The sequence below is a fragment of the Nycticebus coucang genome, chromosome 6, assembly GCF_027406575.1.
Source record: "Nycticebus coucang isolate mNycCou1 chromosome 6, mNycCou1.pri, whole genome shotgun sequence".
Lineage (NCBI taxonomy): Eukaryota > Metazoa > Chordata > Mammalia > Primates > Lorisidae > Nycticebus > Nycticebus coucang.
This window is the reverse complement of record NC_069785.1, coordinates 61,529,630-61,557,285: the sequence shown is the minus strand read 5'-3', so window position 1 is coordinate 61,557,285 and position 27,656 is coordinate 61,529,630. Positions and strand designations below refer to the sequence as shown.

The following is a 27,656-nucleotide window of genomic DNA, read 5'->3' as shown; positions in this document are numbered from 1 at the left end:
GCTGTCTCAAAAAAAAAATTATTTCTTTATGTGTCATGTTCAGAAATTATTACATTTCAACAAAATTAAGGCTCCATTGATTTGGGTTTTTTTAGGCTCAAGTGATCCTCTTGCCTCAGCCTCCCGAGTAGCTAGGACTATAAGGCATGTGCCACAATGCCTGGCTCTCATTAGTTTGGTTTTAGAAAGTGACTTTTTTGTTTGTTTGTTTGTTTGTTTTGCAACTTCATTTTCATTTTGGTTGTCATTATCTTAAAAAGCACCATTTTTATATACCTGTAAGAAAGAAAAATATAGTTAACCAAATTAAACCATGTCATCAGTTTTTTTTTTCATGTCATCAGTTTTTAAGACATTCTGATTTAAGATATGTTAAATGTAAAAAAGAAAAAAACCAATGTGCTTTTTAGAATCGATAAAATCTGGGTCAGGACTTGATTAGATTTCACTTTCCTTCTGGCAGAGCTGCTTATGTTTTTAAAATAGACAGGTAAGCAGGACAATTTCCTTTCAGCCCATTGCTGACTCTAGCGGCTTCCTTTTTACCCAGGCTAGATAAGCACTTTGAACTTGAAAAACACTTAACTAAACTCTCTCGCTCTCATATTGTCTGGATTGTTTAACCACAAAAGGTTTGGGCTTTTATATCTAAAAATGCTCTGGATTTCTTGTTTTCCTTTAATTTCACTTTTCAAAATTAAAAGAAGTATCTTGCAAGGTCAAAACTGTCAAAGCAGTTAATAAATGTAGATCCAGTTTCACAGTGACAATTTCTTACATTATAAAGGTGACACAAGAGACACCTTTTCTCAATAGAGTCCAGTGGATGTTAGCTGAGAAGTGAGAAACAGAAGGAAAAAAGGCAGGAAGGATCCTCAAGTTCAAAGACCCTTATCTCACTGGTTTTATGTTGCAGCTTTCACTGACTCAGAAATCCTTCTATAGGATTAGAAGGATTCTAGTAAAAACATTAGGATGCTTACATTTTTTTAATTGTAATTTTTCAAAAGAATTTTATGTAATCCATGTGTTATATTTTGAAATTAGGATAAACACAGGTTACCACAGAAACTTCGTGTTTGAGCTAAAAAAGTATATTTTAATGACATTTACCCATTCATACTTCTACTTCTCTGTTTTTATTTTATTTGTTTATTTTGTTAAAGATGCAGTCTTGCCCTGTCACCCAGGCCAGAGTGCAGTGGTGTGATCATAGCTCACTGTACCACTGAACTCCTGGGCTCCACCAATCATCCCATCTCAGCCTCCCAAGTAGCTGGCATGTGCCACTATGCCTGGCTAATTTTTTATTTTTTAATTTTTTTTTTGTAGAGATGAGGTTGTGGTATGTAGCTCAAGCAATCCTCCCACCTGACCTCCCAAAGTGCTAGGATTATAGGCAGTAGGCACCAGGCTTGCTCTTGTTCTGCTTCTGTAGAATAACCCAGCCAGGCAGGTCTTTATAACCCATTATCACGTGTCTTCTGAGACTTAAAATGTCCATTTCCTATAAGACGGGAGGTCAGGGAGATCTGAGTTCAAGTTCAGCTCTGCTGTTCACTCACTGTGAAATCTTGGGTGACTGCCTTATTTTCCTCATCTTTAAAATGGGGATAATAACCTTTCTCTCATGATTTTCATAAGGATTAAATTAGTTGGCACATGTAGATTACCAGTACAATGCTTGGCAAATAGTAAGTTCTTAGGAAATGTTAGTATTTAAACAAAAATGTCTTCCTCTTTTTTAACTTCCTAATTTCTAAGAATGGCAACAGAAGTCTTCTAATCTCATAATTTCTAAATCCTGATGTCATTTTCTTGGTTTCAGTCTTTTTTTTTTTTTTTTTTTGTAGAGACAGAGTCTCACTTTATGGCCCTCGGTAGAGTGCCGTGGCCTCACACAGCTCACACCTCCAACTCCTGGGCTTAAGCGATTCTCTTGCCTCAGCCTCCCAAGTAGCTGGGACTACAGGCGCCCGCCACAACGCCTGGCTATTTTTTGGTTGCAGTTCAGCCCAGGCCGAGGTTTGAACCCGCCACCCTCGGTATATGGGGCTGGTGCCTTACCGACTGAGCCACAGGCGCCGCCCATGGTTTCAGTCTTTCACTTGATTTCTGCGCTCAATTCTTTATCACTCTAACTCTCCATTCTTTCCTCTAATTCTCATAACCACTCGTTTTGACAATTATAAAAATCTTCTACCTGGTTTCCTTGCCTCTAGCCTTTATAGGACAGTGTGGTAGGAAAACCATGGTTCAGATTCTGATTCCATTGCATGCAGGAGTACATGGGCGGGACATCTAACCATGGAGAGACTAAGTTCCAGTTCCAGGAAGATGGGAATCCCATGTTGGCCTCTTCTAAAGCGATTGTTGGGTAATGAGGTAGGATTATAAAATCATCCTGCATAGGGCCCAGCACACTAGAGGCATTCATTAAAATGCCAGTTATCTCCCATGTCCCCCTCTAGTTCATTCTATTAATACATGCATTCATGAAATCACAGCTCCAATTACAAAATATCTTGCTTAAATATCCTTAGTGGCTCCCTATTTCCTACTAAGGCAGGTCTAAACTCTTCTGTCTACCTGAACCAGGCTGATGTGTTTGAATTCTGCTGAAATTTGACATTGGTCAAATTTCATAACCTCTCTGCCTTGGTTTCCTCATCTGTAGAAGGGAAGTGATGATATTAGTGCCTGCCCAGTAACAATTGAATCATTTAACCCACATGAAGGACTTAGAAAAGTTCCTGTCTGCGGTCTCACACCAGCATTGGTGGCTTCTTCTCATCACTCATTTTAGCACCTTCTAGGCTCCCCAGGAGCCAATTTGTTCTCCCAAATCTGTCCCTCCTGCCCCCACTTTTTATGCAGGGTTTACTGCTTTGTGAACAGGAACACCGGCTGTATCCAGACTTCCAACCCAGTGCGGGACAGGTACTCTATTCCAGCACTGCCTCTCTGGTAATAGACTGTGTCATTGTCTTAAGACTGGGTTCTCTGTTGTTTTCAGGGGCCAGAAGCTGCTGAGAGGGGTTATTTCAGTGTCTGCCACTACCTGAGCCTTTTTTATGGAGGTTCCCTTATTGCTGCTGTCTCCCCAGGTTATTTTCTCCACTGGGTTTCTCTTAGTGATTGTGAGTTTAGAGATCACCCCGAGCATCACCCATGTTGTTGCGACTTAGGCAGATTAGTTACCAGCTCTCAGGTTTCTTTGGGGAGGAGAGAGAGTAGGGTGGGTCTTAACACATGGCTCTTATCAAACTATTAGAATTACTTGTGGACTTGTCCATCTGTGTAATTGGACTATAAGCTCGACGAGGTCAGTAAGATACCTGTCTTGTTCTTTGTCTCCTAGCTCATAGCAAAGTATCTGGCACATAATGGGCACTCATAGATGGATGGATTTATGGATGGATGGATGGATGGATAGAATAAGAGGAAATATATAATGCCCCATTTGGCATCTTCAAATGACAAACATCAGATGCACTTTCTTCTCTACCCAGGGAAGAGGCCATTCCTAGCAAGAATACAACCTTAATACCCGAGCATACTTCTGAACTACTGAAGTTACTTATTTAGCTGTGCTTTCTGAAAAAGCCACCGGAAGTAAGTTATAAGCAGTTAGGAGTGATCTCTTAGTGATACTAACTTTCACAAGTACTTGGACTGATTCCACATTTATTTCTCTGCTATAGTTTCAATTTTTAGTATGCATTATTTGTTTTATATGCTATCTTCTTTATATAACATGGTGCTTTCATAGAAATATTGAAGAAGACTTGCTAGTGGACCCTGAAGACCTTATATAAATCATCTATGAAGTCTGCTCTGGAAAGCAAGAGGACTGATATCCAATCCATATGTGATGAAATAAATTTTGTCATTTTGCAAGGCCAGTTTACATTGGCAAGAAGTGATCAGAATTAAGGTAGGAAGGACAAATGTGCAAAAGCATATGCGGTCACGTGACCTTAATATCAGAATTCGTTCTGGCTTTTATTCGCTTACATTCCTTTTCTTTCTCCTCTCTCTATAACACTGCTGGGAAGAGAGAGTGCTGCTTACAATTTTTTTGGCAGACTTGGGTAGAAGTTAATTAGCATTTTGGCCTCCGATCTGGAGAGCAGACCCTATTCTCTTTGTAATGGGTGCCGGCAAGGAAGCTTTTCAAAGCAGAGGGAAAAAGTGGCACCCACTCTGCTTTCAAGGACTTTTATGAGGGTCAAGTGGTGTTGGCGAGAGTTCAGGCCAGAATGAGTTGGCATCAGCAAAGAATGCTGTAGCCCTTGTGACAGGGTAGATTAACCATAAACCTGGAGACACTAAATTCTTAAGATGGTGAGAGATTGTTGCACTCTGGCCCAAGAATTTCTTGTGCGCTTCCATTTCTTTTTTCTTCTTTTTTTTTTTTGCAAGTGGAAGTTGGATCGTTGGACAGCTGCCCTCTCCTTACTTGCTCTGTCTCCTGCTGTTCCTGCCCCTTCTTAGAATCACCTTGCACCAAACCACCCTGGTACTTGTCGGCCCCCTGATGCCTCAATGTACAAAATATTCCTTGCTGTCTATAAAATGTTCCCAAAATGCGCCTGAGTAATGGGTGGGTCACGGCATCTTTGTAACTCATTGCTGAAGTTAACACCTGTGTAAATTTCTTTGCTAAGCCTTAGCCAAATAATAACACTCATCTTCATCTAAGTGTGATGATTTTATTATTTTTATGCACGACATTGGGGCATCATTTTCAAAGCCAAAGAATTCAAGAAGTTCAAGTGATAGTTTTTAACTAATCGTTTCACATGTATGAATGAGCTCCTTCAGTCTTCCTAACAGCCTGATAAAGTGATATTACATCTTATTATAGTCTTGATTTTACAAACCGAGGCACAGAGAGGTTAAGTAACTTGTCCAGTGTTTTTTCTTGGCAAATCAGGGTTAGACTTTTTCTTTCTTTAGGGAAGAATCTTGCTTAGGTAGAGTGTGGTGGCATCATCATAGCTCACTGCAACCTCCTCACAGTTAAATGAAACAGTCTTCCAATAAACCACATGCGGGGCACAGATTGGACACCCCTGGCATTCTAGACCTTTTCTAACATCTCTTCCAACACTGAGAGATTAAAATTTTTTATCTGGATGGGGATGTTAATCAGATCAAAAATGGAGCGAATGAGAGAAAAATAGGTAGAAGCCATGTACTAGTTAAGGCGTTTGGGGTGCATGCAACAGAAGCCATTTCTTGGGCGACACAGAGGACTTACTGAAAGAGCCGTCTCAGAACATCCAAAGAAGGGGAGAAGCCAGGTAGATTCAAGGAGCTCAAGTCAAGCAGACTTTGGATTTTCTCTGCAGATCTGGTGCCAGGCATGTGTTTATTTGGCAGATACATTTATTAAAAAATTGATCCAACGTTTAAAAGTCAGATTTAAAACAACCCTCAGATTTCACATGACAATCTGGATTTCCAGCTTCTCTAGAAGAATCAGACTTAGCAACCTCAAGTCCTGGTTTTACTCCTATAGTCACACTCAGCTGGAGAGCCATGTGGTGGTGTTCCCACCGCAGACCCTCCCCCTCCATCAGCTCACCGGATTCACCACCAGGAGGCATTTGCATTACTTAAACATGGCAGTCCCCTGTAGCACCCTATGCTGTCTACTCTGGGGACATTGAGGAAAAAATGCAAAACTGACCACAATCAGACTCAGGCCTGAAAAGGAGCATGACACAGTTGCTTGTGTTTTCAAAGCAGGTTTAACTGGCTGGAGGCCACCCTGTCCAACTCCTGTTCCGTCTGTCTGGGTGTAACCCAGCCATTATGGTCTCACTCTGGGGTTTCGAATGCACAGGAGCAATTAAGTCATTCTCATAATTTCATGTGGTACAGAAAGTCCCAAGCCAAAAATACCACCCTTGGTTCCTACTTTTAGACTTCAGGGGACTTCCTCCTCCTTTCCTCCCTACGAGTCACTTTGATTCCTTCTATTTTTTCTTTTCTTGAATGCATTGGCTAGACAGAGAGCCCTAGTTTTATTTGACAAGGGGATACAGGGCCAACACAAATCAAAATAAATCCAGCCTTCACTTGGCAGGAGTGATAAGAGTAGAGGATTGTTGAAGTTCTCAGTGCAGAAGCTTGAAACACTCAAGAGCATGTGGGTCTCATCTCTGGGATGTGAGCATCTGAGGACACTCCAGAATGATCACCGAAAGGTGATGAGTGACAAAGAAAGTGGTTGTAGTTATGCTCCTATTACTATTTCTGGGTCTTAGATACCTGCAATTAAGTCACTTTCCTTATTATTGGTACACAAAATTTCTTGTCCTGTAGAACCACGACCTCAGACCTGTGTTGCTTCCTTAAATGATTATTTTTTTTTAGATCTCATTTAGATGGATATTAATAGTCACTTCCTGGCAGTCAGGTGGCTGATTTGGTCTAATTTGCATGCATACATCATACAGGTCCGGTGTCTTTTCCTTCCTGTCTACCACCATTTAGATTCCATCAAGAACTAAATGAAACGAATTCCAGCAATAGATAATTTCAGTGTTTTCTCTGTAGGAGTAGCTATGAGTCTTCTCATTTAGAGCAGTGGTTCTCAAAAGCTTCAGCCTGCACCAGAATCCCCCAGATGATTTGTTAAAGCGCAGATTATGGGGTCCCACCGCCATGCTCAGAATATCTTATTCAGTAGGCTTGGGCCCCATGCAGATTATGTGAGAACTTTTTTGCCTATCTGTGTTGGTGAACATCACAAAAATTATGCATGGGCCTTTTTTCCAGCTCATCAACTTTCTTTAGTGTTTGTGTATTTTATGCATGGCCCAAGACAACTCTTCTTCTTCCATTGTTGCATGGAGAAACCAAAAGGTTGGACAACCCGGGTGGGGGTAGGCCCAAGACTGCATTTCTAACAAGTTTCTAGGAGTTGCTGATGCTGGTGCTCTGGAGGTCACACTTGGTGAACTAGAGCAATCAAGAATGATGTTCAAACACAAGATTTTCTCTGGCAGGAATGACGACTGTCCCTTTCTGTTTCTGTGCCTTCAAGTGTATTGTCCCTGGAAAGTCCCCCTTCTCCCACTGACTGAGTCCTCTGCATCTGCCAGGCCTGGCTTAAATCCCCATGCCACCACAGACCACTTCCCAACCAGTCCACACACATTTCTTCCCTTCTCTGAACTCTTTCAGTTTTAAAAATTAAACTGTAATTTAATCTGTCGCCTTGTAGCATGTACAGATTGATGCATGTCAGTCCTTTCCCCACTAGACTGAGATAATTTGATTAGTGAACATGACCATGGCTTACATACTCTTCTGTGTGTTCTTAAACCTACACAGCTGAGTGCGTTGTAAATGACTCCGTCATTTATTTTGTGATGAAGGTTCAAAGTGGATGAAGAGAGGAAATAGAATGCTCTTTTGCTATAGCAGAATTCCACGGGGTGGGTAATTTATAATGACAAGAGATTTATTTCTCATAGTTCTGGAGGCTGGGAAGTCCAAGGCCAAGGGGCTGCATCTGGCGAGGGCCCCCTGCTGGCAACATGGTGGAAGGCATCGCATGGCAAGAGACTGTGTGAGCAATAGCAGGAGAAGGCTAAGCTCGCTTCTATAATAAACCCACTCTTGCAGTAACAAACCTATTCCCTCAGTAATGACATGAATCCATTCATAATGGCAGAGCTTTCATGACCTAATCACCTCTTAAAGGTCCTACCTTTTCCTACACTGCTGCTTTGGGAATTAAATTTTCAACACATGAACTCTGGGAGACAGGTTCAAACCATAGCTCTGCCTATACCACCAACTGGGATTGCCTGGTAGGGAGTGCCTGATTCACCTCTCAAATTGTGCTGTATGTTTCTGACAGAATAAACCCCTGTGGTTTCTGTGCCCAAAGCTGTTGGTCCTTCTGCCTGCTCCAGGATGGCCCAGACTTTGGTCTACTGGAGTAGGGACCTCATGGGCTCGTGTGGTGTGACTGACTCTCAGCCCCACTCTCAGGGCCACCTGGATAGTTGCCTCACAATACCTCTGCCTACCATGCAAAACAGCCAGGCACTGGACTCCAGAGCCTGGTGATAGCCAGGGGTCAGCAAGCAGGCAGAGAAGAGAATGGGGGACTGGATAATAAGGGTGCTGGAAAGGTAGGTTGGGCCAGACTGTGACAGCCTTACCTGGCATGCTAAGGGCTTGCACTTTGTTCTGCAGAAAGCAAAGAGAATGACAGTTAATCAGGTTTGTTCTTTAGAACCACAATTCTGGAGGCCACTGGCTTCTCGTGGAGCACATACACAAGAATCAGAGGCTTCTTTAATGTTGATGGTCACTTCTTCCCACTTTACATGCTGGAATTAGTTTTCTAGGATGGTCTTCACAAAGTACTACAAGGTGAGTGTCTTAAACCAACAGAAATGTATCTCTCCCCATTCTGGAAGCTCGACTTCAGAATTAGCACAGTCAGCAGGCGCCTGCGCTTTCTGAGGGCTCCAGGGAGAATCTGCTCCACGCTCCTTCCTCAGCTTCTAATGTTGCTGGCAATCCTTGGCTAGTAGACACATCAGTCCAGTCTCTGCCTCCTTCATCCTGTGGACTTCTCCCTCTGTGTCTGTTTCGTGCTCTTCTCCTTATAAGGACGTGAGTCATTTTGGAGTGAGGCCACCTCCAAGACTTCATATTGACTTGATTATATCTGCAAAGACTCTATTTCCTAATAAGGCCACGTTCACAGCAACTGTGGGTTTTAGGACTGCAGCCTATCTTTTTCAGAAGGGACAAAGTTCAACCCATAACAGATACACAATTCACTGCACTTTAGTATTTTAGGGATCCAGGGCGCAATGGGCTTGTTGCTATACCTAAGCCGGTCACCTTGACTATGTCAGGTGTTCTTGGGGAGGGCTAGGAAGCTGCCTCCACCTAGACTCAGTAGTACTCAAGGCTCACTGAAGTCATTCTAAAGGGAAAGTACACAGGCTGTAGGGAACTGACCAAAAGACCAGTTAGGGTGCTCCTGCAGGTAAGAACAGAGAAGAAGAGGGGGAGTTGAGGGATGGGTCTGAGGTAGAGCCAACAGGATGGGACGCTGGGGAGGAAGGACTCCAAGCAGGGATACTTAGTCTACTTACCGATGTGTGTGCATAGGAGTATATTAAGTAGTACTTACCAACATATGAGGAGAAACAAGGACTAATAGACAAGCTTCTCTTTGTCTCCACCCAATTAACCTGAATTATGCTTTATGTGCCGAAAAGAAGAGTAATACAGTGGAAATGACATGGAAGAAATTGAGGAGAGTCTTAAGAAATCCATGCGAGTAAAGATGTTTTGAATGGAAAAAAAAATGGAAAAAGACACTAATTTTGGTCCATCAGTTTCTAAGAAGTTTTCTCTAAATAGACTGTATGTGTCTGAGGAACTGGCGACCTTGGCCCGGCTCCGTGGACTTCTGATGCAGCCCCACATGCCGTCTGGCTGAAGTCAGTTCTGGGGCATTGTCTGGCCTGAGAATAGGCAGCTGGACCTCCAAGGAGGTTCAGAAGTTCTTGATGAGCCTGTGATACTGGCGTCCTCACCAAAATGTTCTCCCACCCTTCAGAACTCTTGGTCAACTGCTTTTGCAAACGCTATCTGTTTGATTTGCATGACAACCTTGGAACAGTGGCAAATCCTTTGACAGGTCAGAGAACTGCATTCATGGCTTGTGTTTTCTTCGTGGTTGTTTTGTTTGGGGAGAGGGGAGTGGTGTTGGGATAAAAGACTTACCTTCTCCTTTCTCACCTGTAAATGGACCATCGACACTATTCTCCTAGGGTTAGTGTACATAAAGCCTGGCTCACAGCTAGTGCACAATACCCAGCCAGTCCCCTCCCCCCCCTGCAGACTCCTTGTCCTCTTCCTTCCAGGCTTTCTGACTCTTAGGCCCAGCAGTCTTTATGCTATTCTGTTCCTCTGGGAATAAAAGACATATAAAAATAAGTAAATTATAAACAAATTCCTCTCCAGGATTTGTTTTAAAGTCATTAGAATCAATTACAACCTGTGTATTCATCCAAAGGGCTAGATGAGGGGGGTCTGAGAGTGAAGGTGAGAAGGAAATGACTGATTTCTAATCCGGGTGAACACTGATCAAATTTGATAGTATCTGTTGCTGGTGCTGTGCCTTTCCCATGCTTGCCAGGCCCAGCTGCCCAGCTGCTAGTGTCTGTCACCCGGGGCTCCTGCTTACTCTCCTTCCAGTAGAAAATGACTCTGCAGGCTCGGCGCCTGTTGCTTAGTGGCTAGGGCGCCAGCCAGATACACCAGAGCTGGCGGGTTTGAATCCAGCCCAGGCTTGCCAAACAACGACGACAACTACAACCAAAAAATAGCCGGGTGTGGCGGTGCCCGTAGCTCAGTGGGTAGGGCGCTGATATACACCGAAGCTGGTGGGTTCGAACCCAGCCTGGGCTAGTTAAAACAGCAATGAAAATTGCAACAACAAAAAAATAGCCAGGCATTGTGGCAGGTGCCTGTAGCCCCAGCTACTTGGTAGGCTGAGGCAAGAGAATCGCTTAAGCCTAAGAGTTTGAGGTTGCTGTGAGCTGTGACACTACAGCACTCTACCCAGGATGACAGCTTGAGACTCTGTCTCAAAAAAAAAAAAAAAGAAAATGACTCTGCAGAACCTCGTCCTGCCAAAGATCCAGGGTGTTCATGCAGTTGCCGATGGGTGAGGTCAGCTAGCCCGTGTTCACATGTTCCTGGAGATGCCTGGAGAGTGGACACTGCCCAGGCCATGCGGGCAGCTTCCTGGGTGATGTGCCCACTTGGGCTTAGTTTCACTGTGAACTTAGAAAGCAGCAGCCTACATTTTCAGCTAAGTAAAAGCTGGCAACGATGATCTTGTTAGGCCTGTCCCCTTGACCTGGTGCTGCTGTGCCCACCTTCATTTTCCAGTGAGGAATGTTTTCCTGGCTTGCATACCATCCTCAAGCCTCTGACCATCACTTCTACTTTGGAGTCCATCCTTCAAATCTTAGCCCACGGGCCAGGGACGGTAGCTCACACCTGTAATCCTAGCACTCTGGGAAGCCTAAGTGGGTGGGTCACCTGAGCTCAGGTGTTGAAAATCAACCTGAGCAAGAGTGAAACCCCCATCTCTACTGAAAATATAAAAACTAGCTGGGCATGGTGGTGAGTCTCAGCTCTGTGGGAGGCTGCGGCAGGAGGATCGCTTGAGCCCAAGAGTTTGAGGTTGCCGTGAACTGTGATACTACAGCACTCTACCCAGAGCGAGAATAGGACTCTGTCTCCAAAAAAAAAAAAAAAGAGAGAAAGTTAGCCTAAGGCTGCAGTGATACAGGTACAAGGAAGCTTGCTACAACATTGCTCATAGCAGGGAAACCAGAAAAATAGCCCAAAGGTTTCTTTTTAAGACCAGTGGCGCCAGGAGTAGCAGCAAACTACTCCCATCTCAGCTCCTAGTCTGGTAACATGTAAATTTCTAATGCCCAGCCTGACTCCAAGGACTGTGAGATGAGTGTGAACACACTTCGTAAATTGCAAATGGGTTTTCCAAGAGTAAGGGATATGATGAATCAACAGTGAACAAAATCCTTTGAGACCTTTTACAAATAAAGGCATTTATATGTTTAAACCCTCAGCACTCACAAATTTGAGGTTTTGCCAACCTGTGGACAAACCTCATTGCAATTTGCAGTTTAGCTGAGGCATTTCTTTTCTTTCATCCACAAACCTGACTATCTCACATGAGGATGAGAAGCAGTGGATGTTTAAAGTAGGAAGGGTAAAATCTGATTATTTTATAGAGTCTTTAGATGCTCTTTAAAAGAGACATTTGCTCAGTATCTTTTAGGCTCTTACCAGTGGGCTCTGGGCATTGGGAAAGGGCACAGCAAAACAGTAAAAACATAGAAATACACTGTGTGATTGAGAAGACCATAAATACACGCATAAAACAACTAGTGGGCATAGCCATATACAGTAATGTTATAAACATTAGGAGAGTGAGAGCTAATGCAAAGCAAAGGAATTTGAGTGGGAAATGACTCGTGTAAGCCTGGTGCTGTAGAAGGCAAGTTTAATTTTACCGCATTTAAGTGGAAAAATGTCCACCTGAGAATATGCAGCTATAATTATGAGGGAGTTTTATTGTTACTGTGGTGCGTGTTTTTATGTGTCTCCTAGTTAACATTCTGGGTGCAGGCAGCTAAAGGGTGCTGTGGAACTCTCCAGTCTTGGGGCACAGCCTGCCTCCCCTCATCTGCTTTGCTGTGCAGCCCTCCCTTGTCCTTGGGCTCTGGCTCCTCCTAATTTTGAGCAAGGGAGGGGGAAGGAGAGCCACACACTCTCCTTTATGATGTGTCCTAACCTGTGAGTACACTCCTTCCACTGACCTCACCAAGCCACACCTAATTGCATGGGAGTCTAGGAATGAATTCTATATTCTGAGCAACCATGTGCCCAAAAAAGGCCAGAGATTTTATAATTCAGGTGGGCAGCCAGAGGCCCACCTCCGCCGGTCTTCCCAGAGGGGAGGAAATCTGAATGGAGAGGAATAGACAAGTCCAGATGAGCAAACTCCCTCAGAGCTCAGCTTATCCGGTAGGGAGTTCAAAGGGCAGGTCAGGACTGATTGTACTTTCAGTTTTACTAGGTAAAGCTTTCATTTCAGTCACTATTGAATGATCTTCCTTGACTTTCTGTTAGCTATGAAGGCTGTGTAGAGGCAGTTGTTTGAGAGAGAAAAAAGCAATTCCTGACATCCAGGCACTGGTCTGACCCTGCTAGTTCACGGCATTGCTCACAGCGAGGCCGTGTTGTCCTCTCTTGTGAGCTGGGGAGAGGGTCACGTTGACGGAGACATACCTAACTGTGGGGTTACACTGCTTACTCCAGGAAGAAACCGAGAAGGCACTGTTACTTCTTGCTTTTGCATTTTATTTTATTATTTGTATGTTTGAAGTCAAGGTCTTCCTGGCTCAGTGCCTCTGGCTCAGCGGCTAGGGTGCCAGCCACATATACCGGAGGTGGAGGGTTTGAATCCAGCCTGGACCTGCCAAACAACAATAACAACTACAACAAAAAAATAGCCGGGCATTGTGGCAGGTGCCTGTAGTCCCAGCCACTTGGGAGGCTAAGGCAAGAGGATCGCTTAAGCCCAAGAGTTTGAGGTTGCTGTGAGCTGTGATGTCACAGCACTCTACTGAGGGCAACATGGTGAGACTCTGTCTCAAAAAAAAAAAAAAAAAACAAGTCAGGGTCTTGTTCTGTCACCCAGGCTGGAGTGTAGTGGCACATTGTTGAACTCCTGGGTTCAAGCAATCCTTCTTCCTCAGCCTCCTGAGTAGCTAGGACTATAAGGGTAAGTTCCTCCCTCCCTCTCTCAGGGTCTCCCTATATTGCCCACACTGGTCTCAAACTCCTGGGCTCAAGTGATCTTCTCACCCTGGATTCCCAAAGTGTGAGAATCACAGGCATGAGCCACTGCATCTGGCCGCTTCTGCATTTAGATGATGGATTTTATCAGGTTGGCAGCCAGTCAAATTTAGACTTGATGGAAGCCTGAAATTGAAGGCTTTATTTGCCAGATGGAGCTCACCTGCCAGGCTGGTTTCTAAAAATACCAGCCTGGCATCACATATATATATATATATATTTTTTTTTTTTTTAAATGGAAACCAGTTAATATGATAGGTAGCTTGGAGTGAGTAATTCTAAGGGGTATCCTTACCAGACAATAACTGACAGGGTTTTTTGTTGTTTTTTTTTTTGCCCCACTCTAGAGACAGCCTCATCTAACGGACTAAATTCGTAGGTACCCTGGTTGCAGGGTCATTCTGTAGAGGGCCTGACCAGTCCTTACCTTCCAACTTCATTTTTAGATTTAATTTTCCAAGAGTCTTTTATTTTACTTTCAAGAACTTACCTTTTGTATATTTGTAGAATTTATATAGTGTTTCAGAGTTTATATTGTCTTTCACGCCTCATTTTTCAGTTGTAAAGTTAATAAACTTGATCAAGTGAACTGGATGGGGGGGACGGTTCATAGAAAAAGAAGCTGATTTCCCTGCCCAGTGGGTGATATCTAATTAATGTCAAGACAGTATGTGAAATTCAATAGTAGAGATGGGTCCTGGGTACATGTTTCTCTCACTGGCCCTGTGAGCTAGCTTGTCACTCCCTTGTTGTGGGTAAATAAAGTGAGACCAACTGGCTTGGACTTAGCTAAGTAGGTCCAACTGCTGGACATCGGCCCTTCCCACCCCCCACTCCCCTGTCTCTGCTCCTGCTCTGTCTCATCTGGGTTCTTCTGTTGCCATCTCAAGATGGCACATTCATTTCTGTGATTGTATTGAAATTGTATTTTGGGTTATCTGTTTTCTCAAGACATTTAGGAAAGTGCCTGGGTGGTTTGGACATGTCCCTAAATCGTACTTGAGTAGCTAAATGATCTGCTCATTGGCATGATGGTGTGTGTCAGCTTCAGGGTGTACCATTTCTAACTTTCTCTGCTTCTCCTTTTTTCACATCTGATGCTCCCTGTGCCTGGACCTGCCCTGGTACTTTGGCCAGAACCCTTGTTCTCTCGTTACCTGCAACTGAGAGTTTACTTCTGCCAGGCAGTAGGCAAGCTTACCTTTGTGGAGGTGTTCTGCTTGCATTATTTAGAAAATAGTTGAGGACAGGGGAAGTTATTCCAAGTATTTGTAGCAGTTAGTATGAAGGTATACATTAGGAGAAACGAATACATTAAACAGCATCACAGACGATCTTTTGATGTTATCAGAATAACTTGTGTATTGGCTGGCACCGTTGGGTGTCTTTTCCTGTTCTCCATCCCAGTAGTGCTTTGAAGAAGGCCTGGTGAGGTTGGAAACTAAGGAGTTTAAGTGAATCCTCCAGGCCACCCACCCAGTAGTAAGGTGCAGAAGAAGGAATTTGAGTCCACTCTTCAGGCTCCAGTCCTGAGCCTTTTCTCTCTGCCAGGCCACAGTAGAAAATGGACTTAGCCAGTCAAAGCTTCTTCAGGTGCCTGGGAGAGTGGTTGTTACTGGCTTGATTGCTCCCAGCATCCAAGAGAACCGTTTTAATTATACATTACAGCCTCTGGGCATCAGCCCAGGAGATGCTATAGAGGGTCCCAAGTGCCTTCACCTAACATGGGCCCCTGCTGAGTCTATGAGGGGTGAGTACAGCTCTAAGGAAGCCTGGCTTGCAGGACTGCGCAGAGGACGCTGCCTGCCCCTCAGAATGAGGTCAAATTTCCTGGGAATGGGGACATTTCTGAGGAAAGAGAAGGGCAACTAGCTCATGACTATAAATTGCCATCCTATAAATGAGGGGATTGATCCATTTAAAGTTCTTAGATGTAAGTATCCATTTTTCATTGCTGAATTCACACTGGCCCCCCAAGGGCTTCCTGGGCTGCGGCCACATTAACTAATGCAGGTTGTGAACCGAAGAGACATGTAAGTCCTGAGGATTCACACCCCAGGCTGTCACACTAAAATTTAAAAAGGAAAACAAATGGTATAAAATCAATCTCCCTGCTCAAGAGTTTGCTGTTTCCATCTATGGAACTATGATTTATTATCGGGGTATCTTCTTAGAACAGCCTAGTCTATGAGCCCTTCCTTCAAGAAAGCCTGTCCGAATTCTTCACAATCATTCCTGCAAACAGAGGGGCAGTTTGGGAATTTCTTTTCAGTGTCCTAGCACTTTGTCTTCAATCCGAGTTCAACTTCCTTCTAAACCACGAGCCCCACTTCCAGGTTTCAGAGGGTGACCGCCTTGGGTAGATTCACTTCCTCCCGTGACGACGCCTGAGAATGAGGGGGCAGAGTGGGAAGAGGAGGTAGCTGGGAGGATGGGCACCTGGGAATGCTGGTGGGGAGGGTTCAATGCTTTTTTTGTTTTGTTTTGTTTCACATTTATTTATTTGAGACAGTCTAACTTTGTTGCCTTTGGTAGAGTGCTGTGCCGTCATAGCTCACAGCAACCTCAAACTCTTGGGCTCAAGGGATCCTCTTGCCTCAGCCTCCCGAGTAGCTGGGACTACAGGTGCCTGCCACATGCCTGGCTACTTTTAAAGACGGGGCCTCACTCTTGCTCAGGCTGATCTCCAACTAACCTTTGAGCTCAAGCGATCCACCCACCTCGGCCTCCCAGAGTGCTAGGATTCCAGGCGGGAGCCACTGCCTCCTGGGCTCTAAACTTTTGGTACCCCATTTCCCCGAAAATAAGACAGTGTCTTATTTTAAGGTGTGCTCCCAAAGATGCGCTAGGTCTTATTTTCAGGGGACATCTTATCTTTCCTGTAAGTAGGTCTTATTTTCGGAGGATGTCTTATTTTCGAGGAAACAGGTAGTAGCTTTTGTGTGTGCTGGGCAGGCAGAGCTGTGGAAACAGGAAAACCCAGCCCAGCCTCAGCCTTTCTCACAGGCACTGATATTGCCAGACATACTGGTTGGGAAGATCTGCCCTTGATTTTCCTCTAGAAGAGATTCAAGAGAACCCAAAGCTTGGGGATTTAGCACTTAGCACTTTACATGGCAATAAATTATAAAGTAGCTAACTGCTCTGGGGTAAACAGTTGCCCAAATGCCCTTTTAGCTTCTCAGTGGCAACAAAGTAATACATATACATCTCACAAAGATCTTCTATGACATGAAAGATTTAGGGATTCCACTCAGGATATTTAAAACCTCTTGCTAGATGGGAGATGACATCACATACCTCCCACCAAATTTTTAGATCTCAGAGCCAGGCATTGAGTTTTTTTTTAAAGTAACTTTTGAGTGGACAATGGTAGACAAAATTTAATCAACTTAAGTGGACTAAATGACAATTATAGCTAATCCTTGTCAGAGGTTGGGCCAGTGTTTCTAAAATGAAATAAATGATAAAGTTCTTTCAATAGGGTCATCAGGTTAGCATTCACTTGTGAGAAGATCAATGAATCATGTGAAGTCCTGTCTTCTCAGCTTACCCGGCAGGGGTAATATTTCACAATTAGGTGTGAATTGCATAGGTATTTTTTTTTTCCTGGCGTGTATCAGCTCACTCAGTGTTTTCCTGTGGTGAAAGAATTGAATCTGATACCAACAAAAACCCATTCTGGACAATAGAACTATACATGCAGACTTAAGTACTTAATTTGTAAACATTTATATCTTTTTTAGAAATCATTATATCCCCAGGGCCTACCAGAGGTTTTGTTGACTAGGTTAGATGGCTGAATTAGTGAATGACTAAGTGAAAAACACAGGATAAGGTTCAGGAAAAGGTCCACAAGAGCACAGTTTTTATTAAAAGAATGTCATCCTTGAAATTACTGTTATTGCCAATTCCTATTTATGTTTGTGAATCCTTAGGAATTTGAGAGTACAGTACAAATAATTTGTATCTCATTACTCTAGCTAGGGGAAGGGAGAAATAAATCCCAAATATAAAAAAAAATTGAAAATCTAAAACCCTTGTTTTTCCTGTAGGGCTTCAGTAGTAGTATTAAAATCACAAACCTTTCTGAAAGGCGCTCCAGACTTATAAAACAATGTGGCTGTAATATTGACAGGGCAGGGAGAATCTTTGATCTCTGAATAAGTACCCTCCTCTTCACAGCTGTGATAATTTGCTCTAGAGACTGGGCTTCTCGCTAAAGTTCTATCCCAGGTGCTCTAGATTTTGAAGTTGTGGCTCTTGTATAACAAAGTTAGCTGAGGCAGTATCTCCCCACAATAATTTCCAATAGAAAGAAAATACATGATGATCATCCCAGGTGATAGCAGACTCCCCTTGGGAGCAAGAATGGCTGGGATGTGAGGTTAGGCAGAGAGAAGAACATCCCCATTGTGGGGCTCAGGAACAGGTGCAGACATCCCCTTTGAACTGACTGGTTAGACTCCATCCTTTCACTCACATTTTTCTTTCCCCCAGTGCCCTTGTCTTCACCTGGCTTTAAACAATCTGATCCAAAAGAGCTTCTTCCATTTCTGCCTTTTAAATAGATACTCAGGAGCACTATAGCTAAGGAAGAGAGAAGGAACAGGGTGGAGCAGGAACGAGGCTCTGGGCACCCAGATGGCAGGGACCAGACATGAACATCCCACACACAATAGCTTTGCATATGGGCCCACCTGATTTCTTTGTAGGCCTCTTTCTTCAGTTCTGTCCAGGCCCTTAAGAATCACCTTGACTCATAATTCTGGTTATCGCTTCAGCTTTCTGGAATGCATTATTTCACACCCTGTGGAGGTGGAACACAGTGTCACAGACCAGGAGCGCAGCCCTTGGCAACCTCAACCTTTCTGCCACTCTGGAACTCAGTAGGCTGGGAGGAAATCAGCTAACACGTCTCTTAGGAGCCCAGATGGATGCTGCATAGTCCTGTCTGTCTGAAACATGCAGCTTCTGAGAGTAATGCATTCTCCCAGAATGCCAAATAACTGGGTTTAAATTTTTAATTTTATCAAAGTCAGTTCTCAAAGAGAAACAAACAGGCTATTTACATAGTCTGAAGTGTCTCCTTACACATCACTTAGCAGCTACAACTGGGAAAAATAGAAAGTAAGCAGTGGAGAAATTGGACAACATTTAACGAAGTGATAAAAATGAATATCACCTACAATCATGTACCCCTGGACGCGATACCCCGAGAAGGACACAAAATTACTTGCCTCGAATTCTAGCCAAAAGGGCAAAAGAGGATCTAATGATGACAAATATCGGAGAAACCCAAACTGAGGGAAATTCTATGAAATAACTGGCCTGAATTCTTCCAAATGTCAACATCACAAAAGACAAAGGAAAGCTGAGGGGCTGTTACAAAAGAAAGGAGACTAACGAAATCTGACAACTAAATGACCCTGCACCGGGGTAAAAAATCGTGACCAAGGACATTATGACACAAATGGTCATAAAGCCCCTGGAATTTGTAACATGGACGTGGATAACATGTACTGTATCGATGTTAAGTTTCCCGAAATTGTTACCTCCACTGTGGTTATATGAGAAAATTCTCTTGAGGAAATATATACTGATGTATTAAGAAGTAAAATGACACGATGTATACAACCTATTTTGAAATATTTTAGGAAAAATAGCTGTATATGTATAGATAAATATAAATATGTGTGTAACCTCCCGTTTTATATATATGGATTATATGAAATATATACTTATAAAGGGAAGGGAGGGGAGAGAAAGGGAAAGTGAGTATGGCAGAATGTTACAAACTCGTAAAGAGAAGAATTCTTTGTATGCATTCTGTAACTTTTCTGTAATGTTGAAACTATTTCAAAGGAAAAGCCTTCCCCATACTTTCATTTACTGAGCAAAATCCCCAGTTGTCTGCTTTACCCAGGTTGGGTCAGCAGTGACACTGAAGGGCTGAAAAGAGGTCTCAGTCCCTTCCGTACCCCTCATTCTTACTCCTAAATCAAGTCCCCCAGGCTGGTGTGGTCGGTGCCTGTAGAAACACCAATGAGCAGGTCCTGACTCTATTTCAAGGGCAATGGCCTGGGCCAATGTGTGTTCTCCCAGGCTTTCATGCCACCCCTTTGTACGAGCCCAGCAGAGCCAAGAATTCTCTCGGCGACCGTAATGGTGGCCACAAATTGAGGTCAGTAGGAAAACAGATCTGTCTGGGGTTGTAATGTTGCACACAATGCCCTGAGTGGACAGAAAAGAATGTACCTCAGGGAAGGGACAGCCTACGGACCCTGAGTTTGATTCTGAATATCCTTACCATGCCCAGCATTGAAAACAGGAAACATCAGTTAAAATGGGAAATTGCTGTGGGTTGAATTACTGTAATTCCTCATCTTACTTAGAAGTTGGCCTGGAGCAGGGCGCTTCGTGCACAGTGTGACGTCTCTTGCTTTTCTATGCCTTGATAATTTTGCCCTTTCTTTAGGGTGGTGCATTACCCAGCTGAAAGGCTTTTAGGCTGGAATTGCTACCTTTAAGTGTGCTTAGAAATTGTTTTCAAAGAACTGTTTGTTTTTTCCCTGTCTCTAGGTTAAAAGCAGTCTAGCGCCAGTTCTCCTTCCCTCCTCCTGCCCCCTCTTTATTTCCAAGTAGGCGAGATTGAGCACACAGAGAGAGCCTCATAGCCCAGCTTAATAGCAACCCGGCAATGAGTGACATAGCCATTATCGTGCTAGACTATGGGATAAACAGAGGTATGTTCTCCAAAGTGGATGAACTTAACCAGAAATTTGCTCTTTGGTCCTCCCCCACTCCCCGATTTCTGCCACTCCACTGGGATCCCCTAACACAGAAGGGAGAGTTTGCCAGTCTTTCCAAGCTGTAAAATGGAGATAATGATCCCTGCTCCCTGCCCTCCTCCGAGAGTTGCTCAGGACTCACACGAGATGATTAAAGGCGAAGCAGCGAAACATTGGAGGTGATATACCCATGTGAGGTGGCGTTATTTACTTCTCTCGCTGGGTGGGAATCTGACTACAGGCGTTTGGGCCCTTTCCCTCTGGAAGGAAGGCAGTTTTTCTTGTGACCTGGGCTGCACCCTCTGATGGAGATTCCATCTCAGCTGCCTGTTTCCTGTCCCCGGTGCCAAGTACTCAGCCTTGCCTTCCTGGCCCTCCTTCAGCCGGCTCTAGTTTTCCTATTTAACCTATGCTACGATTTCTTGAACACAAATCCCCCTTTCTAGTCCGGTTGGTCTCTTTCGGGGGCTCTCACGCGGGGAAAGCTCAGTGCGCACCCGAGTGGTAACATTATCCTCATCCAGCCCTTTGCTCTTCTGTTTTCCCCTCTTAGGGAGTGCCTGTTCTTTGCCGTCGCTCCATTCAAAGCTTAAACTATTTTTTTTAATCCTAAACTCAAATCTGATCTTCCTAAAGTCTCCCAGAATGACTCAACCCTTAGTGATTTTTTTTTCATTAATTACTTCATTGAAGAGGTATTTATAAAGTCATTTTTGTGCATAGCTCTTTATTTATTGAGGGTGCAGCAAACCCCACCCTCAAGTGACTTATGGTTGAGAAAGGGAGAAAGAGGAGGCGTAACTAATCGCGGGGGTACTCATAAACTCTTGTCAGGGTACGGCAGGATGACCTGAAATGTCTTTTTCTGTTTTTTTTTGAGACAGGGTCTCACTATGTCGTCCTTGGTAGAGTGCTGTGGCGTCACAGCTCACAGCAACCTCCAACTCATGGGTTTACACGATTCTCTTGCCTCAGCCTCCCAAGTAGCTGGGACTACAGGCGCCCGCCACAACGCCAGGCTATTTTTTGGTTGCAGTTGTCATTTTTGTTTAGCTGGTCCAGGCCAGATTTGAACCTGCCAGCCTCGGTGCTGTTACCACTGTGCTATGGGAGCCACGCCACCTGAAATGTCTTAGAACTGGTAGGCATAGAACAGGTGGCGTTTGCATTGGGTCTTCAAGGATGGGCTAGATACGCAGGCCATTCAGACAGGTGACCAGAACATCATGGCCCAAAACACAGAAGTCGAATGTTCCAGCCAAAGAGCCCTAGAGGGTCTGGTGACAGGAACAGGGGGCACTGTGGGAAATAAATACTGGTGAGGGAAATGAGTCACCAGGCTAAGGGATTGGAACTGCACGGACTGGTGAGGAGGAGCTCCCCTGAGGGGCAGGAGGAGCCCTGCGTGTGGGAAGAGCCAGAGCCAGCCCTGTGTGGGGACTGAGAAGGCTGTGTGGCTCCCTGAGTTCCTGTGACTAACACTGAAAATTGGGATGGAGAGGGCAAAAAGAGTGGCATTCCCAGGACATTTTGTGGCCTTCAGCACATCCAAAGCTATTTATTTACAACTTTAGATGGTGTTTGGGTATTAAGATAAAGAGTAGTAAGGTTCCAGATAGGACAAGGTTTATCAGAAAAATTTTTTTTTATTTATTTTTTTTTTCGAGACAGAGCCTCAAGCTGTCGCCCTGGTTAGAGTGCCATAGCATCATAGCTCACAGCAACCTCAAAGTCCTGGGCTCAAGCGAGTCTTCTGTCTCTGCCTCCCAAGTAGCTGGGACTACAGGCACCCGCCACAATGCCTGGCTATTTTTTTTTTTTTTTTTTTGGTTGCTGCCATCATTGTTGTTTGGCGGGCCCGGGCTGGATTTGAACCCGCCAGCTCAGGTGTATGTGGCTGGCGCCTTAGCTGCTTGAGCCACAGGCGCCGAGCCAGTTTATCAGAAATTTTAAACAAACCTATTTAGTTTCTGAGTTTGGATCCCAGACAGTGAGAGACACTTATTTTTGTAGCAGCTGGTCTAGGAAAAGATAAGGGATCTCGGAGGTTCATTGTCAGTGGACAGACTCCACATGAAGCCATCTCAAGCTTTGTTATAGTTGGTCTGATTGTTTAACATAAGCAGAGGTGTCATAAAATATTTGAATACTTGGCCAGGCTAGGATCACGCCTGTAATCCTAGCACTCTGGGAGGCTGAGACTGGTGGATGGCTTGGGCTCAGGAGTTCGAGACCAGCCTGAGCAAGGGTTAGAACTTGTCTCTAATAAAAATAGAAAAACTAGCTGGTGTTGTGGTGGGCACCTGTAGTTCCATCTATTCAGGAGGTTGAGGCAAGAGGATTGCTCAAGCCCAAGAGTGTGAGGTTGCTGTGAGCTCTGATGATGCTGTGGCACTCTACTCAAGGGAACACAGTAAGATTCTGTCTCAAAAAAAAAAAATTAGAATACTGAACAACATGCACAGCCACCAGTCAAGATGATTACCAGTCAGAGGCTCTCTCCTGTAGGAGCTGGGTATAAGGCCTGTATATCAGTCATTTTTTGCTAAATCAAACAGAAAATTTCTTGGGCTTTATTTACTTTTACAGAATTCATCTTGATGAATTCAAACAACACTGAGTATGTGTTAGAGGTTTAATATTTTAGATTTATCTGAATTTCATCAGCTTTATACATATTTTCTCAATTTTAGAAACTTTTTTTTTTGGAGACAGAGACTCGCCCTGGCCAAAAACTGCAAAAAAAAAAAAAAAATTAGGGCGATGCCTGTGGCTCAGGGGAGACAGAGCCTCAAGCTGTCACCCTGGGTAGTGTGCTGTGGCATCACAACTCACAGCAACCTCCAGCTCCTGGGCTCAAGCGGTTCTCTTGCCTCAGCCTCCCAAGTAGCGGGGACTACAGGTGCCCGCCACAACACCCGGCTATTTTTTGGTTGCAGCCATCATTGTCGTTTGGCAGGCTCAGGCTGGATTCGAACCCCCCAGCTCAGGTGTATGTGGCTGGCACCTTAGCCGCTTGAGCCACAGGCGTTGAGCCCTTTTATTTTTTTTCTGAGACAGAGTCTCACTATATTGCCCTGGGTAGAGGGCTGTGGCATCACAGCTCACAGCAATCTCCAACTCTTGAGCTTAAGCAATGCTCTTGCCTCAGCCTCCCAATTAGCTGGGACTACAGGCCTCCGCCACAACGCCCGGCTATTTTTTTTGTTGTAGTTGTTTAGTTGCCCTGGGCTGGGTTCAAACCCGCCACCCTTGGTGTATGTGGCTGGCGCCATAACCACTGTGCTATAGGCGCTGAGCCAATTTTAGAAACTTTAAATTTTAAGCTGCTAATGAGCAGTTAAGAGAGTTTTATGATGCCTTTGTTCTTCATGCAGCCCCATCTTCCCTCCACCTCCCTTTGTCCCCTGTTAATTTCCAGGCTTATTTATTATTATTTATTCATTTGACAGTATTTATGAAATGCCTGCTGTGTGGTAGGCACAGAAGTTGGATAGAGGACGTTCAGTGGTATTCAAACATTTGTTACCCTGGACATCTTTGGGGTGTACTGTTGTTGGTCAACATGGCCGAGTAAGTCATGTTGGTGATTAGCGTTGGACATTTTGCTGCTGACGTTATAGTGTCTGGTGCTTGTGTCCATGAACCTCCCAGACAAGGTCCCTGTATGAGTGCACCCGTCAGCTGTGCCTTCACTGTGCCTGCCACAGCTCCCCACACTCAGGGAAACCCAGTCTCACTGCTCCCTCCTGGTTCGTCCCCCCTCACTCAGGGCCTTCATTGTCTCTTTTGAGGCCTTCCAAGTTGTTTTTTTTATTATTTGTGGCCCTTCTCAGAAGTTAGCTCTGCAGAGAAGCCTCGTCTAACCTTCCAACTCTAGCAGATTACGGTTTTCATAGCATTTGTTAACGTCTAAAGTAATATTTGTTGGCCCATGCAGTAGCTCATGCCTGTAATCCTAGCACTCTAGGAGGTTGAGGTGGGAGGATCCCTTGAGCTCAGGAGTTCAAGACCAGCCTGAGCAAGAGGGCAATCTCGACTCTACTAAAAATAGAAAAATAGCTGGGTCTTATGGTGGGTAGTCCCAGCTACTTGGGAGGCCAAGGCAGGAGGATCCCTTGAGCCCAAGAGTTGTGGTACTCTAGCAGGGAAACAGAGTGAGACTGTTGAAGGAAGGAACAAAGGAAGGCAGGAAGGCAGGCTTATTTCTCTGTTTATTTTCTGCTTTGCACTCAGTGAGAAAGTAAGGCTCTGTGAAAGCAGGAGCCTTATCAGTGTGGTCTGCATCTGGAACCGTGCACATGCCTCTTGGAATGGATGAATGAATAAACAAGTTGATGAAATGCTTCCCATCTTTGGCTTTCTTTTCTTTCATTTCTTCCCTTTCCTACTCAGTCTCACCCATGCCTATGGCAACAGCTTCTTAGACGTGGGAGGACTCCCCAATTGATGTTCCTGGCTGGCTCTTTGTTCCTACCTAAGCTCTGGAATCTTCATAGCTGAACATCCATGCTTAAGTGGAAAAGCTGGGTAGAGAAGGGGTTCCATGAGTGAAGATTCTAGAGCCAGGGTATTTGCTCCCTGGTTAATTGATTTGGGGCACGTTAAGTGAATTCTTTGTGCTAGAGGTTCCTTCTCCTTCAAATGGAGATGAAGAATAGTGGCAACTTTGTAGGTTGTTGGTATAATTAAATGAGTTAATATATGTAAAGAGCTTAGACGTTTGCTTGGTATATAGTGTGCCCCCAAGAAAGTTAATTGGGTGGGGATTTCATTCTAGGCCCAGGATTCCTTCCATCTGGTATATTGGGGTGATTGCCTTCTGCCTTTCTTTCATGGCAGAATAAAGGGGGCACTTTGCTGAATCCTGAACTCCTTCCTGCCGCAGTGCAGATGTTTCCCTTACCTGTGACATTGGGCCATTGGTACCCCACGTCTCCCTGTTCACCTCCAGAAAGGTGGTTTCCCAACACAGTAAACAAGATGGTTCACAGTTCACAGGCTGAGAGCTCCCGTTTGTCTGCAAACCCCCATTTGCCTATTACCTCCAATCCTATGGGAATGACCCCCTCCCCCGCCCCAAACACTCCATACAGGTTGACTTCTCAACTTTGGCTCATAGAAATTCAGTTTTTCTTTGGCTGTGTGGATGATCTGCGTAACAGATAAGTGAGCTATGTTCAGATAAGCAAAGACCCCCTTACATGAGTAGACTCATGTTCATTTTGCAGTCTTGTTCGTAGCTATAGTAATGTCACAATTCAGTTGAGATTTTCATCACACTGGTCAGGAAATTCATAGTGAAGGTTACTACAGCAACTTTAACTCTGCCCAGGAAAACACAGCCCTTACAATGGGGCCTTTCAGAGGCTGGCCCTAAAGCTGGGCAGTGATTCAGTCTATTCAAAACACAATGGGGCAAAACAGAATAGAAAGGAACTACACATTGTTTCAGGCCTCCCTCTGCCATCTGTGGCGTTTCACATCGTCCATCCTTGTGCCTCACATTGGTTTTGTGTTTCTGGTAATGTTCTTCACATTTCTCAACTTGGGGATGCCTGTCAGTTGAGATGCATTTCATGGAAGTTTAAACAGTAATGATAATTCTATAATGGTATGCAAATTCACAGCCAGAAACACATTCAAGAAGAGGTAATTCAGACTTGAATTGGAGACAAGGGAAGCACCAGTTGGTTATGTTTAAGAATATTAAAACCACTCTTTGGAACTGATGAATTTGCCTCGAAATCCTGTAAAACCACCACACATTTTGTAAATGACCAATAAAATAAAATAAAATCAGCCCTTGCCTTTATACTGAGTAACTGGAAACAACCCTATCCATCAAACAAAATTTACCCACCCCTGGGAAATTATTAGTTCACTTACATTTTTTTTAAATCTGGAGAATGGTGGGTAGGTTTTTAAAAGCTGAATTTAGCCATTTAGCAGGTGAACAGTAGTTATACCAAGCAAGAAGAGCTGTGGTTTCCTTAGAATGGAAGTTGGAAGGAAACTTTTTTCTTATTTTTTTTCCTTTAGAGCATTTATGGTATTTTATTTTATTTATTCCCTAGTGCTTGCCCTGTGATCAAACAACTTTGTTGTATATTTAGATCTCTAGGGTTGTTTTATTTCCTTCCCTTCTTTAATGTTTCCCTCATGTTTAATTTAAGTCATTTGCCTTTTATCTTCCTTAGCATCACAAGCTGTTTCTTTCTTTTCTAACCTTTGTTCTCTGCTTTCTACACTGAATTAAAAAAAAAAAAATTAAAATGAGCCTTTTTTCTAAGGATAAAGGTAGCAGCTACTTCCATATATTCAACATAGTCCATCTCTAGCAAACAGATGGTGAAACCTTTTTTTTTTTATTAATATTAAATCATAGCTGTGTACATTAATGCGATCATGGGAAACCTTTTCTTTTTGATGACAATGAACTCTGAATTGGCATGTAGGCACTCGAGTATCTTAGGGTGCTGGTTATTTGATTAGTAAGTAATAACTGTGCTAATGGCCCAACTCTAAGGAAAGGAAGGGGTCACAGACCAGGGAAGAATATTAGGACTGCTGCTACTATTACTTTTCCTTGTATTTTGGGTCTCTGGGCTCAGGTAGAAAGGGACTTTTGTGCACTTGGGAGCAGAATATAGTACAAATCCTTTCAGCATTTTTGCAACCTGAAGCCCATGCAAATATTCTTGCAAATATGCTTGTTGTTTTGCTAGCTGTTTTGAAGTTCAACCCTCTGTTGGAGGTGGTGATGTTGAAACTCTTTTCTATTCATTGTCCTGCCCCAAATTGAGCATACTTTCTTTCGCATAACTGGGTGAGGATACTCTTTTCTACCTAACACAGAGAGCAGGTACCAATTTGTTTCAGTCCCGTTCATACATTAGTGCTTTGGGGTAATTTTTATGTTAATCCCAGCCTCCTTGACCCTTGTCATCCAACAAGGGAGCCAAGTTCACTACCAGCTCTTGACTTTGCAGGGCTGAGAGAGGCATGCTATTTGACTTTGAAAACTATGTAAAAAATTCCTCACGCGGATCCCTGGCTGGGACTATTTTTGCAATTGATGTCTATCTCGCCTATTTTGTCTGCGTGAGGATTTCTGTGAGGTTATTTTTAACATATTTGAATCCCTGGATGGTGCTAAGAGGTACCTTTGTCACAAAGGAAAATCATAAGGGCTGCGCCTGTTGCTCAAGGAGTAGGGCGCCGGTCCCATATGCCGGAGGTGGCGGGTTCAAACCCAGCCCCGGCCAAAAAAAAAACAAAGGAAAATCATCATCTATTCTCCCTCCCAATTTTTTAAATGAGAATCCTGCTCTTAACTGAAGACCAGGATGTGGGGAGTGTGTCTTTGAAACCCGGGTACAAGGACTTTGAAGGGGGTGAGGCAGAGGCCCC

General features: G+C 44.0%; 1 protein-coding gene across 4 annotated transcripts in view; it reads left to right on the top strand.

The window, feature by feature from the left end:
* The window catches only part of MYO1E (myosin IE), a 230,818-nt gene that overhangs the window by 49,305 nt on the left and 153,857 nt on the right, over nt 1-27,656 (top strand). The window contains exon 1 of one of the 4 annotated variants that reach the window (XM_053594010.1): nt 8,328-8,403. The exons of 1 other annotated variant lie outside the window; for it this stretch is intronic. In XM_053594010.1, coding sequence (XP_053449985.1) covers nt 8,380-8,403 — 24 coding nt within the window. In that variant the 5' untranslated portion in view covers nt 8,328-8,379. Of the gene's footprint in view, nt 1-8,327; nt 8,404-12,668; nt 12,928-27,656 lie in introns of those variants that run through there. 2 more of the 4 variants (XM_053594007.1, XM_053594009.1) reach the window with 2 other exon arrangements.